This window comes from Thalassophryne amazonica, chromosome 8 (assembly GCF_902500255.1).
Source record: "Thalassophryne amazonica chromosome 8, fThaAma1.1, whole genome shotgun sequence".
Lineage (NCBI taxonomy): Eukaryota > Metazoa > Chordata > Actinopteri > Batrachoidiformes > Batrachoididae > Thalassophryne > Thalassophryne amazonica.
Window position 1 is genome coordinate 107,447,583 of NC_047110.1, and position 16,147 is coordinate 107,463,729.

The 16,147-nt window shown below is 42.8% G+C and overlaps 1 protein-coding gene across 1 annotated transcript; it reads left to right on the top strand.

Annotated features, from left to right (window-relative positions):
• The first annotated feature begins 10,173 nt into the window (after positions 1–10,173).
• On the top strand, positions 10,174–15,859 carry LOC117516273 (ras association domain-containing protein 10-like). Its single transcript, XM_034177209.1, has 2 exons — positions 10,174–13,073; positions 14,102–15,859. The coding sequence occupies exon 1, from the start codon at positions 10,455–10,457 to the stop codon at positions 11,841–11,843; it is 1,389 nt and encodes a 462-aa protein (XP_034033100.1). The 5' UTR covers positions 10,174–10,454; the 3' UTR covers positions 11,844–13,073; positions 14,102–15,859.
• Positions 15,860–16,147: the final 288 nt, after the last annotated feature.

The window sequence follows — 16,147 nt, forward strand, 5'->3', positions numbered from 1 at the left end:
GAGGGTGTCCAGATCGGTGACTTCAGATTTCCATTTCTGCTTTTTGCAGATGATGTGGTTCTGTTGGCTTCATCTGACAGTGACCGTCAATGTGCACTAAGCAGGTTTGAGACTGGGATGAGGATGAGCACCTCTAGATCTGAGACCATGGTGCTCTGTTGGAAAAGGGTGGACTGTCCCCTCTGGGTCAGGGGAGAGTTATTTCCCCAAGCGGAGGACTTCAAGTATCTCAGGGTCTTGTTCACAAGTAGGTGCAAGTTGGAGCATGAGATTGATAGACGAACTGGGGCAGCGTCCGATGTTTTATGGATGCTGTACTGCACCATTATGGTGAAGAAAGAGCTTACCCAGAAGGTGAGACTCGATTCACCAGTCCATTTACGCTCCTATCCTTGGTCATGAACTTTGGGTAATGACCAAAAGCACAAGGTCACGAATACAAGCGGTGAAATGAGATTCCTTCCTCGGGTATCTGAGCTTACACTTCTGGACAGGGTGAGAAGCTCTACTATCCGGGGAGGGACTCTGAGTAGAGCCGCTGCTTCTTCGCATTGAAAGGAGCCAGCTGAGGTGGTTCAGGCATCTGGTGAAGATGTTAGTTGGTGGTCTTTCTGGGGAGGTCCTGGAGGGATTATATCTCCCAAGTGGCTTGGGAACACCTTTTGGCTGATATCAGGCAGGATGAGCTGCGACATTCCAAACATTGAGATTTAGAAGGCGGAGTTATCGTGTGACTGTGTGACCCGCCATCATCACAGTGAGCAAAGTTCTGTTTGGTCACACCCACAGTGTAAAACATGGATGCTGACTGCAGGTTGATGGTTTTCTCAGTATTTCAGACATTAAATGTGTATGGAAGCTGGAGTTAATATTTCTGATCATGTGAGTATTTGGATGACTTAAAAAAAAAACAAGAAGTTTGCAGATTTGCTGCACTAGCAACACAATTATTAATAATGCTGCAAATAAATTGTGCAACATGAAGCAACGTCAAGTTCTCAACACCAGTTTTTAACAAACGTGAAGAAAAGTAGTTTGGATATTTTTACTTCACCTCCTGAAAAATGAAAGTTTGACATTCATAGTTTTTTGCTTGTGAAATGTTTGAGCTCTCTGTGGTCCACAAGTCCAACATGTTTACGTCTGAAACAGTATTTTGTAGGTCTTTTGTGCCCTTCATGGGTCTGATTCATTGAAGGTTATTTCTCTTTGATGATGGCGGTTTTGTCTCCGTGGTGATTTGTGCTCATGCGGTAATGCCACCCTCATTTATTTATTTATATATAACTCTGTTCTTTGTTGTCGTATCCACACGCTGTGTGTGACGTGATTAAACTGCATCAGACATTTGACACAGTTAGCAAATGTTTTCCGTTACAGGTAACAACAATCCATATTTGGAAATTTTAATTTTAACATTTTTCCCCTTCATTTTTTTAATGTTCTTCCTGATTTGCTATTTGCATTAACTATTGTCAGTCACCAAGCATCACCCAAAATTTGTGTATTTTTATCTAAAAATTGTAAAGGTTTTGGAGTTAGCTGATCTGAAAATGTTTCTATGAGTAATGTATTTCTATTTATTTATTTATTGAGAAAAAAAAAAATCTCTTTTGTATAATTGTGTTCAACCTCCGAATGTGATCACACAGCAGGTCAGTGTGAAATGTCGTCATGTTTTCACCGTAGTGTGTGAATGCACCATCAGGAGACATTTTCAGATCAAGACAGTTAAAAAAAAAATATATATATTGAAAATCCCACCCAACTCAAGCATTCCAGTTATATTTAAGGGAGAGATTTTTGGTAGAACTCGACCGATATGGATTTCTTGGGGGAGACGATACCAATATTGGGAGTATAAAATTTATGATACTGATACATCTGCTGATATAGACATAAAAAATGGCAACAATTCTAAACAGTTTATTATCAAACCCTTATAACAGAGAATGTAACTGATGTTTTATGTTTTACACTTTAAACATGAAGCTTGATATTAATAACTATAAATGTAATCAGAAATCAAGTTATATTGCTGCTGTCACGCTGCCTTCACTTTGACTGGCAGTCGTCGTGATGCATCATTCAGTATTTGCATAAAATAGACGTAGGGTATTTTGGCTCCGCCTCGCTGGCACATAGCAGCCATATGTCTCTTGTCACTGTGAAACACCCACTCTGATTAAAAATTAATGGCAGCTGGTCACTTTGCCTCTGTCTGTTGTAGCTTATGTGACCAAGGAGTGATGGGGGTCCCAGCCATGCTTGATATTATTGGAAACACTGCTGTTGGAATTCTGTACTGATACCAGTTCCAACAGCTGAAGTGTTTTTTTCCACATTGTTTATTCAGTAAAACATTTTTTTCATATCTGCAGAAATAACACCGATACTGATGTTTGTTAAATGATTCATATTGGTCGATATTATCGGGCAACCAACATATCAACCAGACCTGAATTTTTATTTCCAAGAATGTTACCCAAACATTAACATTTTCATTATGAATGTGCACAAAATCTGTGGCCGACATTATTTCCTGTTTTAGGAACTTTCTCAGAACATTGCAGATGCTCTGCTCTAACTTTTAACCTTCTTAGAACATCCTGTCAGAGATTCTTTAAAAATTTTCAACAGAAACATGCAGAACTTTCAGAGGACATCATGCAAAGACGCTCTCTGACAGCTGGGATGCTGCTCGTAACGTTAACGAGTGATCAGCCCGATAAACGTGCACATTTATCCCCACAGGTGCATCCATGTACAAACGTATTGTGTCTTAACGTTGGCCGCTGAGCTTCACGTGTGTTTTGATGTCGTCTCGTTTGCGTAAGTTGGACGTTAATCTTCTCTAGCACAGAATTCCTGTAATCAATATTCCAGAATGGCCTTGAATATTTTCGCTGCGGTGCATTTGCAGGATATCTGTGTGTGTGCTGAAGCTTTTTGATAAGGTGCTTTGTACAAAACGTTTATTACAGATGTTGTGTATATCTTTGATATTCTAACGTTTATCCTATTTTGCAAAGAGAGTACATTTAGCAGAATCCAAAAAGCTAGCCTTGTGTGTCTATTGTTATTGCACAGGGTCTGATCTTTGCATTGTAATATATTTTCCCCTCACAGCTAAAAGTATGTTAGATATTTTCTAGCTTTGTAGAAACTTTGTATGCATAAATATGCTATTCAGTTGAAATAAATGGTCAGTTGCAAACAGTGGTCTGGAATTTTCTTCACACGGTGCAGCTAAATTTGTGCAAACTTGCAAGAGACTGTAGTGTGCATTATAGCCACAGGATTGCAAACTATTCAAAAGTCATTATTTTGTTTGCTTTTGCATAATTACTGCTGCACATTTTGATGAATGTAACAAAGCAAAATCAATTTTAATCCATCTTTAACAATTAAATACTCGTACGTTTTTGGTTTCATGTTAAAAGATCCTTTAAGTCCCAAAGTCGTGTGTGTGTGCGCACATATAAACTGCCAAATTTAGGCCTGAACCCCTCATTTTAGACTTTTGTGACATATGTCACAGAAACCCCTCTGACAGTCTTATAAAATAAGATTGTCTCACTTTTTTCTTCAGCACAGAATTTATGCTTCCTTTCAAACTGAAACAAGTTTGTGCAAAATTAGAATCTCCAAAAACATGGTAGCAAGTGTGCATCACTTGAAGCTGCAAAGTCACACAAATATATCAACACACACACGTGGTGCACTGCCTGAAGCCTCTGATACCTCCAGGGATGTTCTGCATTCTCCACAAGACGGCAGACCCATCGTTCTCCCTGTGCAGCGCTTGACCTCCTGACCTCGCACAACGGCAGCAGCACCCAAACTTAGAAGACAAGTTTGTGCTGTTCAGTGTGGATGCAACGTTAAAACAAGAAGGTAAAAGAACACTTTGATCTAGTTCAGGAAACAAGGACAAACACTGGAGAGAACTTGTGGTTACTGTGTCTAAATATAGAAGAAATGAAGCCAGCCCACATTTGTTCAGAGGGAGCAGTGAGATGCCCGGTGCATCAGAATGAGCAAGTTTAGAGTGCAATAACAAATTTGGTGAAATGACAAATTTTGCAAAGTTCCTCATTTTGTGTCTCTTTTAGTGCAAATTCAGGTGGTGTTTATTTCTTCAATGAGATCTGGCAACACTGAGTTTTCACAGTTTTGACATAGCCACAGGCGGCTCGGGGGGGGTGATAGGGCTGTAACCCCCAGAAGAATTTCAGAGAAGCCACACTAGTAATCTTGTTTCTTCCTGTCCACTATTCTCTGACTGTTCCGGTGTCGCTGACCGAATGGTCCCCCCCTAAAATTGGTCCACCCTGACTTCACCGCGCATGCGTCATCGGCCGTGGTTCACCGATTATCACATGGTTTCTGCTTAAAACTACAGTCATCATCTCAGCGGCAGATATCTGAAGCTTTTGTACAACAATCATTTCCACATAAATTCAGCATTATTTCATCATAAAAGATGGAGGTAACGATCAGAGCGCCGCAGCTACACGAGGTGCTAGCTGATGAGTTCACTGCGCATCCGTCATTTGAAAGTGTCACCGAGTATCGCCTCGTTTCTGCTTAAAACTGACCAGAATGATTAACGAGGTTTAACCTTTATCATCTGATGGTTAATAATCACATTAATTAATCTGATCACTTTGGGTGAAGAGACTCCGTCTGAGACGAGCAGCTGAGCTCCGAAATGACACATGCAGTGGAGGCAGGGCGGACCAATTTTTAGGGGTGGACCGTTCCGTCTGTGACACCGGTCCTATAGCTCCCCCCCAAAAGTTCCACAGTAACTATGAGTCAATCAGATGATGTGATTTTGTTTCATTACTGGTGTCTAATCATTAGCAGCTGATCTGCTCTGTGGAACTCTGATCCTGTCAGATCTCAGAAGCTAAGCAGCGTGGGACCTGGTTAGTACCTGGATGGGAGACCTCTTTGGAACACCAGCGGCTGTGTGTGTTTCTCCAGGTTACACTGGAGTTGCGTCAGGAAGGGCATCTGGTGTAAAACCTGTGCCAAATACCGATGCAGATCTGGCTGTATACGCTGTGGCGACCCCGAACAATACGGGAGCAGCCGACTGGACAACAACTGGGGTGCAATCATTCTTAAAAATGAAGTTTTCTTCCAAAACAGTTCTGTTCAGAAACCAGAATCTGGCCAATTTAAGAACCAGTAGTGAAGTAGAATAGCGGCACCTAAAGGAGAGCAGCCTCTATCCTGACTTATTTGTTTGTTGTCAGCTGTGTAGTTTTTTCTCCAAAATCTGCCAAATTTTCTGTCAGGATGGTAACGGCTATGATTTGTAAACAACCATTACTACTTGTATTATTCTACTTGTGTATCATATAAAGAAATTAACAGTGTGTTTACAAAAGGACTGAAATGTATTTTAAATGTTTCCACATCTGTCCCAAATTTTGTCATCCAGCCACCACGTAAACATTAAGGAAAGTAATTACTTTTGCCAAATGAAAACTTGTTTTATTGAATAAACAGGGGCAGGGGTTTCAGTTTGGTTGCTGGAAATGGTGTCATTATGTAGTTTGTCCAGCAGAGAGCGCTCTGATAGCATTGTTTACAATGTTAGTCAGGTATGGCTTAGCTACAAGAGACCAAGGCAAAGTGACAAGCTGCCATTCGTTTTCAATCGGGGGTGTTTCGCAAGACAATGGTCACTATGCTGCCAACTAGGCGGGGCCAAAATAGATGAGAAGTTTATTTTATGCAAATGTTGTGCTATGCAACAAGTGAGTAACAATCCAAGTGAAGGCAGAGTGACGAACGTTGGTTATATTTATAGTTTATGATAAAGTTCATGTTTAAACTGTAAAAAGTCAATCATCAATTATATTTATTTTTCCAAAGAGTTTGATAACGAAATGTTTGGAATCATTGCCATTTTTTTTTTTATGTTGATATCAGCAGCTATATCAGTCAGGATGGTAGCCAAATGCATAGGTCACATTTCCAGCATGGAAAGTTCCTGGTTCAAACCCCACCCCCTGCCCATTCTCTGCAATGTGGAGTTTTGTCAAGAAGGTCATCTGGTGTAAAACTTGTGCCAAATCATCTTACCATGGTGGACCCCGAGTAATAACGATGGAGAAGCCGAAGGGATTTTTATTGGCAAATGTATCGGCCCCCACAAAATCCACATGGATCAGGCTCTAATCCAAAGTGTTTTTAATGTATATACATAAAGGGCTATGTCTGTCTGTCTGTCCGCCCGTCCGGGGTAAACTCCAAAACTATAATATGTAGCCCTAAAAACTATATATATTCTGAATCTGTTGTATGGCTGGGGGGGCCTGGCTGCCTTTTTGTTTCTGTCTTTTGTTTTTCCTTCCAGGCGGCTTGCATTTGGGACTGAGTGGCTGTGTTGCTGAGGTTATCAGGACCTCACCCTGATCACCTGCGGCTCGTCAGGACTCACAGCTGAGGTGCATCTATATGGATTGGAACATGGTGGCATTTAAGACTGGAGTATACAGTGTTTATTTGCCAGAGACTCGACCTTGTGACCAGACGGGTGAGATCGTCGTCTCGGGAGCCATCTCATCATCAGTGGATGCAGAGAACGTCCAGGGTTTGATGCACGGTCTGTGAAAGAGGAGGGGGTGAGGTCTCACGCTCGTCAGCACACTTCCTGAGGTACGTTAGATTTTGTGACTAACATTTATACAGTCAGTAAATGTGGTGTCCCTCACACCTTTATTATATTGAGCTGTATGTTAGTCATGTATCGGCTTCCACTGCAGTGGAGTTTTGTGAACTGGATGTTCCATGCCTGCAGGTTGGGAAGCTGATTAGTAATCAAGCCAGGAAGTGTTTGCTGTTTGTACACCTTTAAGTGTTCTCTCTGTGTGTAGAGTGTGGACTCACATAATGGTTCCTTCTTTCACAGACTCGGTTTGTTGCGGCCACCTGGGGGGTGTCGGCGGGGTCCTTGGGTCCGAACAGCTTCTGGCTCCGGACCGTTAGCGCTGCTGGGAGCGCACCACGCCAGACCGCACTTTCTGTTATTTTTGTATCACTGTTATGTATTAAATTCAGTTATCCTTTGTACCGTGCTCTGCTTATTTCATACTGGGTCCTTCAAACGCTGGTCGGTTCTCCGAGCTGCGTCCGACACATAACAGAATCCTCATGACATGGGGAACAAACTGGTACCATTTTTTTTTTTTAAAGTTGAACTGAAAATGACCCCCAAAATAGCCGGGTGGGTATGACCAGGCAGATTCAAATTTCCAGCCCTGTATATGTGTTGGCCATCTCTGTTTATTTAATCCCTTTCTTCAGCTACTTTATGCTCTCAACTGTTAAGAACCTGACTGTCCTGTACAACCCAGTTTGCCTTCCTGTCTGAATACATTCATTTTATGTTTGTAAAATTGCAATGTAAAAACAGTGAAATACACCATTCATTGATATTTACATTCACTGTTACCTACCTTTTGTGTGTAATTTTGTTATAAATTTGATTGCAAAACAAAGTCTGCATGAAGGACTTCAAATGTGTTTGTTTTTTAACCAAGTATTTCCACTTAGTTTGGGGAGTCCACCTCTTATAGTTCTGCTGGACAAACCTTAGCCCATTAACTATTATATTTATAAGACATCGGCATTACAAAAACAAATGTTGGGCAATTGTTTTGATTAAAATGATTGGCATTGGGCTTATGTCTAAAACAGGTTAACCCGGGCAGGGCTGGGTACCCCAGCTAGTACAGAAATCATGGAGGGGTCTGAAATTTTCTTCTTAGGTGCATGTCCACTGTGAGAGACATGATCTAAAAAAAAAAAAATCCGGAAATCAATCAATCAATTTTTTTTTTATATAGCGCCAAATCACAACAAACAGTTGCCCCAAGGCGCTTCATATTGCAAGGCAAGGCCATACAATAATTATGTAAAACCCCAACGGTCAAAACGACCCCCTGTGAGCAAACACTTGGCTACAGTGGGAAGGAAAAACTCCCTTTTAACAGGAAGAAACCTCCAGCAGAACCAGGCTCAGGGAGGGGCAGTCTTCTGCTGGGACTGGTTGGGGCTGAGGGAGGGAAATCACAATGCATGATTTTTTTAAAATAATGTATTTGTATGTTACTGCTGCAAATAAGTATTTGAACACCTACCAACCAACAAGAATTCTGGCTCACACAGACCTCTTAATTTTTTTTTAAGAAGCCCTCTTATTCTGCACTCTACCTGTATTAATTGCACCTGTTTGAACTTGTTACCCGTATAAAAGACACCTGTTCACACAATCAATCACACTCCACTTGGGGAGGTGATGGTCTAGTGGTTAAGGCATTGGGCTTGAGTCCAGAAGATCATGGGTTCAAATCCCCGCCTGACTGGAAAATCACTAAGGGCCCTTGGGCAAGGCCTTTAATCCCCTATTGCTCCTGGTGTGTAGTGAGCACCTTGTATGGCAGCACCCTGACATCGGGGTGAATGTGAGGCATAATTGTAAAGCGCTTTGAGCATCTGATGCAGATGGAAAAGCGCTATATAAATGCAGTCCATTTACCATTTACTCCAACCTGTCCACCATAACCAAGGCCAAAGAGCTGTCTAAGGACACCAGGGACAAAACTGTAGACCTGCACAAGGCTGGGCTGGACTACAGGACAACAGGCAAGCAGCTTGGTAGAAGACAACAACTGTTATGATTATTTATTAGAAAGTGGAAGAAACAAGATGACTGTCAATCTCCCTTGGTCTGGGATTCCATGCAAGATCTCACTTTGTGGGGTAAGGATGATTCTGAGAAAGCTCAGAACTACAAAGGAGGACCTGGTCAATGACCTGAAGAGAGCTGGGACCACAGTCACAAAGATTACATTAGTAACACATGATGCTGTCATGGTTTAAAATCCTGCAGGGCAGCAAGGTCCCCCTGCTCAAGCCAGCACATATCCAGGCCCTTTGAAGTTCACCAGTGACCATCTGGATGATCCAGAGGAGGCATGGGAGAAGGTCATGTGGTCAGATGAGACCAAAATAGAGCTTTTTGGAATCAACTCCACTTACCATGTTTAGAGGATGAGAGCAACCCCAATAAAACCATCCCAACCGTGAAGCATGGGGGTGGAAACATCATACTCTGGGGTGCTCTTCTGCAAAAGGGAACAGGACAACTGCACCATATTGAAGGGCAGATGGATGGGGTCATGTGTTGTGAGACTTTGGCAAACAACCTCCTTCCCTCAGTAAGAGCACTGAAGATGGGTCATGGCTGGGTCTTCAGCATGACAATGACCCCAAACACACAGCCAGGGCAACTAAGGAGGGGCTCCGTAAAAGCATTTCAGGGTCCTGGAGTGGCCTGGCCAGTCTCCAGACCTGAACTCAATTAAAAATCTTTGGAGGGAGCTGAAACTCCAAACCTGAAAGATCTAGAGAAGATCTGTATGGAGGAATGGACCAAAATCCCTGCTGCAGTGTGTGCAAACCTGGTGAAAAAATACAGGAAACGTTTGACCTCTGTAATTGCAAACAAACGCTACTGGACCAAATATTAACATTGATTTTCACAGGTGTTCAAATACTTATTTGCAGCAGTAACATACAAATAAATTATTAAAAAAATCATACATTGTGATTTCCGGATTATTTTTTTTTAGATTATGTCTCTCACAGTGGACATGCACCCAAGATGAAAATTTCAGACCCCTCCATGATTTCTAAGTGGGAGAACTTGCAAAATCACAGGGTGTTCAAATACTTATTTTCCTCACTGTACATCATAAACAGGTTTATTGTCAGTGAATCCAATTAGTTTGAAACTGATAAGCAGTCTGACACATGAGGATCACACTGATTGTCTAAATCCAAATGGGTGGAAATTTTATGTGCAAGAATCCCACCTCATCTGCACTGATTGACTGATTGAGTTTATTTTGTTAAATCAATAATACGACAGAAAGGTGAATATATCAATGATACACGGATGACGCAATAAAGCATAGACTGTGTGTTTGATCCCCAGAGGGGCCCTGCTCCCAGATCTGGGAACTAAAGTTTGCCTGAGGTCAGCAAAGAGAAAAAGAGAGAGCGAGAGAGAGAAGGCGGGGGGCGTGTCTCCGCCTCCTGTTTTTGTCCCACGCGCAGCACCTTCTCCCGACAGACTCCTCTCCTCTCGGAGCGGGTTTTCTCCGGAGACAGTTTCCGGGGAAGAGAGGGGGTGAAGAAAGTTGAGTATTGAGGCCGGAAACATGTGGACGAAGCTGATTTTTAAAAACAAAGTGCAACTCTGTCAGCGATCTCTGTCCGGAGCTCCGCGCGCCTTTACGCACCGCCCGGAACGCGCCGACTCCTGACACTTTGGGATGTTTTACTCACAAACAGAGTCCGACATGTGAAGATTTCAGTTTATTTTATTATTATTTCGTGAGGTTTCGCTCAGCAAACACGTGTTTGGGATGGAGCAGGAGGAGGGGATGGTGTCGGTGTGGGTCTGCCGGGAGGAGAAGCTGGTGTCCGGCCTCACGAAGCGCACGACCTGCGCCGACGTGGTCAAAGTTCTGCTGGAGGACCAGAACCTGCGGCAGGGCGCTTCGGCCGCCATGCTGTCCGGTTCCCCGCAGTCCTACTGCGTGGTAGAGAAGTGGAGGGGCTTCGAGAGGATGTTACCCAACAAGACCAAAATCCTGCGGCTGTGGAGCGCGTGGGGAGATGAGCAGGAGAACGTCCGCTTCGTGCTGGTGAAGAACGACGCATCGCTGCCCAACAACGGGCCCCGCAGCGCCGAGGCACGTGTGGTCCAGAGCCGGGAGAGCGGAGGTCCAGGAGAGGTCCTGAAGGGAACCGCCAGGAGCTGCTGGAACGCCGCGGCCGCCAACCTGTCCCAGGAGAAACAGAGGCGCATCGTCAGGAAGGCCTTCCGAAAGCTGGACAAGATGAACAAAAAGAAGGAGCAGGCGCTGAGCAAAGATAAAAGCTCCGTGGAGAAGATGGAGACTCTGGTCCACCTGGTGATCTCACAGGACCACACGATCCGCCAGCAGGTCCAGAGGATCAAGGAGCTGGACCGGGAGATCGAGCGCTATGAGGCCAAAGTGCACTTCGACCGGATCAAGAGACACGGGGTGAACTATGTGCAGGACACATACATGGTGGACTCTTCCTCGGAGGACTGTCAGCGGCACCAGGACGCGCGCTGCAGCGCGGACGCGCTGGCGCAGCTGGAGGAGTACGCGCAGCAGTGCGAGGAGGTTCTGCGGCTGCAGGAGGAGCTGGTGGAGCGCGACGCGCTCGTGGAGAGCATCACCGGGGAGATCCAGGAGGAGCTCAACCGGCGGTGGATGACACGGCGGCAGGAGGAGCGAGGAGCGGAGGCGGCAGGAGACACGGACAGCGCGGCGGAGGAGCCGTGCGTCCCCCCGGCGGTAGAGCCGGACGCAGACGACGACCTGGGTCTGGAGGAGGAGAGGGTCCAGACTCAGCTGGACACCAGCCTGTACATCGGCCTGCGGCTCAAAACAGACCTGGACGCCATCAGGGGGGACTTGGACCTGAGTCTGGCACTCTGGGAGACCAAGGAGAGCGAACTGCTGGACCTCCTGGCTAAAGTTGAAAGCATGGAGCTGGAACAGGAGGACAAAGTGACTGATGATGGTAAAGGGGAGCCGGGGAGTGCCGGGAGCACTCAGGCCAAGCCGATGCCAGTGGACAAGGGCGCTGTTTGGGTGGAGCAGGCCAGAGGACTGTCAAAGGTCTGCAACACTAACGACGAGGACTCTGACACGGGCCTGAGCTCCATGCACAGCCAGGACTCCGACAACCCGCCTGTGTGTGAGTCCCTGGTCTAGACCGACTCCCTGCGGGTGCATCCGTGAAATCAGTGTTGGACAAAATATTCTTCACACACGAGCAATAATTCTCACATATAGATGTTGCACAATAAGGCCATGCTGTGCTGTAGCTGAGCATGACCTTTGACCTCTGTTCCTCAGTATCACGTAGGAGGCCTAAAGTGCTAAAATCATCCCAGTTACAATTTGCAGACTTCACTGACAAACTAATTTAAAGGCACATTAAAGGGGTGATATTCTGCAAGACTCAGATTTGATTGCTTTCTTAACACACTTAAATATGTTTAAAGTTTCACGTTAAACAACAACAAACCTACAATCCCATGACTTCATGTTCAAACTTCTCTGAAACGTCTCGTTTTAGACTTCTGTGACGTGTCACGAAAGTCCATATTTGGACTCTTGCCCCCTTTCCAAATAGCAGCTCATTTACTTATTAATTTTTGTTACAATCTTTAATCAGCTTTTAAAGCATGTTGTGACCTCTGTTAGCGTCCTGAAAAGGTACCTATATGACCCCTTTAATAACGGCTAACAATTACTGAAAGGCTAATTGGAGTATTAAACATGCTGTATTTCAGCCTAATGACTACAAATTAGTTTCCTTTAAAAGAAAAGTAATGTTAATATCAAATGCATCACAGTGGCCAGTCACACTGGGAATCATCAATGGTGATGTAGCGATTTGTTGGAGGTCAAGAGCCACAGTTTTAGCTTAATTATGAAGCTAATCACAAACAAACGCCTGATGTCACAACTGCAAGTTTAACTTATAAAGTAAAATCACTGTGTGGCAGTGTAACATTACCCAATCAGCATTATTTATTTACAAACAAACAATTTTCCAGACAGCTACATGCTAACTAGCCAATCTAGCTGGTTAGTTTGCAGCTAAAATATAATGCCAGAACTATTTTTTTTTTAAAATTACTTATTACTTTATTTGCTCTCCAACAAATGCAAGTCTCTTCTACCCAGCCACAAAATCAAGCTAGCTGAAGCGATCATATATTGTAATGTTATTTGCTTGAAAGCACCCAACCAAACTATCTTCTAGCTAGCTATATGCAAACTAGCCAATCTAGGTTGATCTAATACATATTTAAATATATTTGATTGCAAACACACCGAAAGGCTTTGTTTTCTGATCAGTTACATGCTAACTAGCCAGACTAGCTGGAGTGATTATATATTATTTTCTGGTGGAAAACATATAGAGGCTTTACAGTCACATGACCGATTTACTGCGGGACAGTTACCGTCGCCATCTTGGATTATGACGCAGCTGTCGTGTGAAAGAAAATGGAGAGAATGAAAGGTTATTACAAGGCTTTAAACCCTCGAGATAAAGCTGTTTATCGTGATAGATGTGTAGCAGTTGGTTCAGTGGATCTGTATCTTATACCAGATCGTGAATTTAGTGGCGATACAACGAACTGGCCGGCAGTTTCACACTGCGATATTGTGAACTTTTTGGTGTTTTCCCTTTCGCCATTGTACACCATGGAGGAAATGAACTGGAGGCTCACAACCAGTTTACCTCTTGCTGGGTCTGTGATGTTGTGGTTGCTTACCGGAAAGGTAAGTTTGAAAAAAAAAAGAAAAAAAAATCAAATCCATTCATCTTTCGGTTTCCATCTTTCTGCTGCACATGAGGCAGTGCCTCACTCCGTCAGTAACATTCTTAGTCGAAGGCCAAGAAAAAAAAAAAAATTGTTTCCCCTAACCCGACCAACCCTAATATTTGCCGCCGACCCTAAACGTTTTCTGGGATTTCGCCAAAAACTAACTGAAAAATACTCTGATTTCTGTTTGTCGTTGTTTTGCCGTTTATGAATGAAATTGCTTCAAATTTGAAACAATGATAGAAGATGTCAATGCGCTTCTAACTATATCAGTTTCATAAGGATAGGACAAGAACAAAGTCACGAAATTTAGTGTCAAATACGTTGTTCACAAATGCGGAGCCAGGTGTCTCTGCATCGCTTAGAAAGCTCATAACACTCCGCTCCTTGATGCGCAATAACTGCTGGTCACCTGTAAAATGACCGACCTGTCTCATTTTTATCACCTCTGTTTGAACAACCAACAATAGCACAAAAGCTGACCATTGCTGAAGCATTTGTGCTCAAGTAAACATGAATAAAAGCCTTTACAATTGTTCACCAACTGCACGTATCGTATCGCAGAGGCCACTGTGTTGGAATCCAAAATGGCCACGAGGTGCAAATCACGTGACCGATACATCACACGAGAACTCTCTATAGCAAATATGTTAACTAGCCAAGCTAGCTGGCGCTAATATAAATATGAATATGTTACTCAGAAGCAAACACACACTAAAGTTTGTTTTCTAGCCAGCTACATACCACCTAGCCAAACTAGCCAGTTACCATATATCATGGTAAAATTACTCAAACTTTCTACATGCTAATTAGTCAAGCTAGCTGGATCTAAAACACAATATAATTTATTATTTGATTGTAGATATATTGAACAAGATTGTTTTCCAGCTTGGTACATGCTAACTAGCCAAGCTAGCAGGAATAATCACATATTAGAATATATCATTTTCTTGTAAAAACACAATAAACTTACTCTATGCTAACTAGCCAAGCTGGACTGAGCTAACATGTCAATACGTTATCTGATTGTAAACACACGTGTTTGGCTTCTAGCCAGCTACACGCCAACTACCAAGGATAGATGGAGCTAACACGTATTAGAATACATTAGCTTGTAAAAACTGTAAAGTCTGTTTTCTTGCTGGCTACATTGTAAGACCTTGTGTCCAGGTAGTGTCCCTCCCCACCAGGTACTTGTATCTTTTTCCCCCCTAAACTGTTCTGAGAATGGCGTGTATGAGGCCGCAAGCAGCCGCGACAAGAAAAAAGGTGGCACCCAGCATCTTTTTTCAGAGCAGACCTCTTTTTCTGTGCGCCCTGACATCACTGCGGCACTTTTTCAGGCAAAGCCGAGGAGAGAATTATTATTATTTTGATTCTCTCATAATAGTGACAATAAATAAATACATTTAAAAAAAAAAATCTGTGACAGCAGATTGGACAGAGGCGGCTCTGGCTGTGGATGAGTTTGCTTCATCATACTGTATCTAGCTAGCTGTTTATTGTTGTCATAGAAGCATTCCCTCGCCACACACACACGGGAAACGTAGAGTGCTGGGAAGAAGCATTTGTGGGGGCTCAATCAGCGTTTTATTTTTATTTATTTATTTTTGTCAGAAAAAACAACTACCAAAACCAAAAAACAATATATGGACACAGGGGCCCAATGCTGCATTCGATGTACCTTGTAAATGGGACATTGGAACTTAAAATTGTATCTTGTTTGTTTTTTTAATCTCCGTACATTAGATGTGCAGAGTGGTTGATAATGTTTTATTAGATTAACAATAACAAAAGAAAGATGAGATTGTTTTGTTGTGATGTGCTAACCCGTAACATAATGTTAAAGAAACATTGTTCTTTCTTGAAATAACCTTGGAAAAAAATGCTAACATTCTGTGGGGAATGAGAATGAATCAAATGCGTAAATAAGGGTTTTTACAAATTAGGAAATCTGAATTCTGGTGTCATTTTTATTTTTCTGATTTGGAGGCTGGAAATTCCCAGTTCCCATCGAATGCAGCATAACAACCAAAGGTAGCAGTTCTTTATGCTAGGTAGCGTGTTTACTATATGAGTAAAACATTAATTACTTACTGTAGTGTACCAGTATTCTCTGCAAATAATTTACATCAGGGCAGAATTTTACAAACACGATGTGACATTTTGTACCGCCGTTTACTACTGTCACCTCAAGTACCGCAGTGGCCTGATGTAAGTGTAGAAATTATTCTGCAGGTTAAAAATGACTAAAACTGACATAATTGTCTACTCGAGTGAGTAGATTTGTCTGCATTCTGTGCAGATTGTGGCAAATTATATTGAAATTCCAAAATGCGAGTGTGACGGCGCCCTTTAAAGTGCAACAAAATATTATTTCCACACAAAGAAGTCGAGAATAAACGACGAGCTAAAAGATGTCTATCTAACAATGCCTCCAATTTATTTCTTCAAAATACTAATTCCAAAGTACAAACGAGGCTCAGTATTCATATAAATATAGATATTTTGTATTAGACACAGACTGTAAAAACACTGACTCTGTGCAGAGCTGGTAGATTTATTAAGTCCTTACTTTGTAAATGTAAAATCAGCCTTTAAGCACAAACACTTGTATTTATTGAAAAGCTTTTTAATTGTTAGCGTTGACATAGATTTAACTACACTCTGGGTAAT

Coding starts and splice junctions, on each gene's coding strand:
- LOC117516273 (XM_034177209.1), top strand. CDS start 10,455: ATGGAGCAGGAGGAGGGGATGGTGTCGGTGTGGGTCTGCCGGGAGGAG.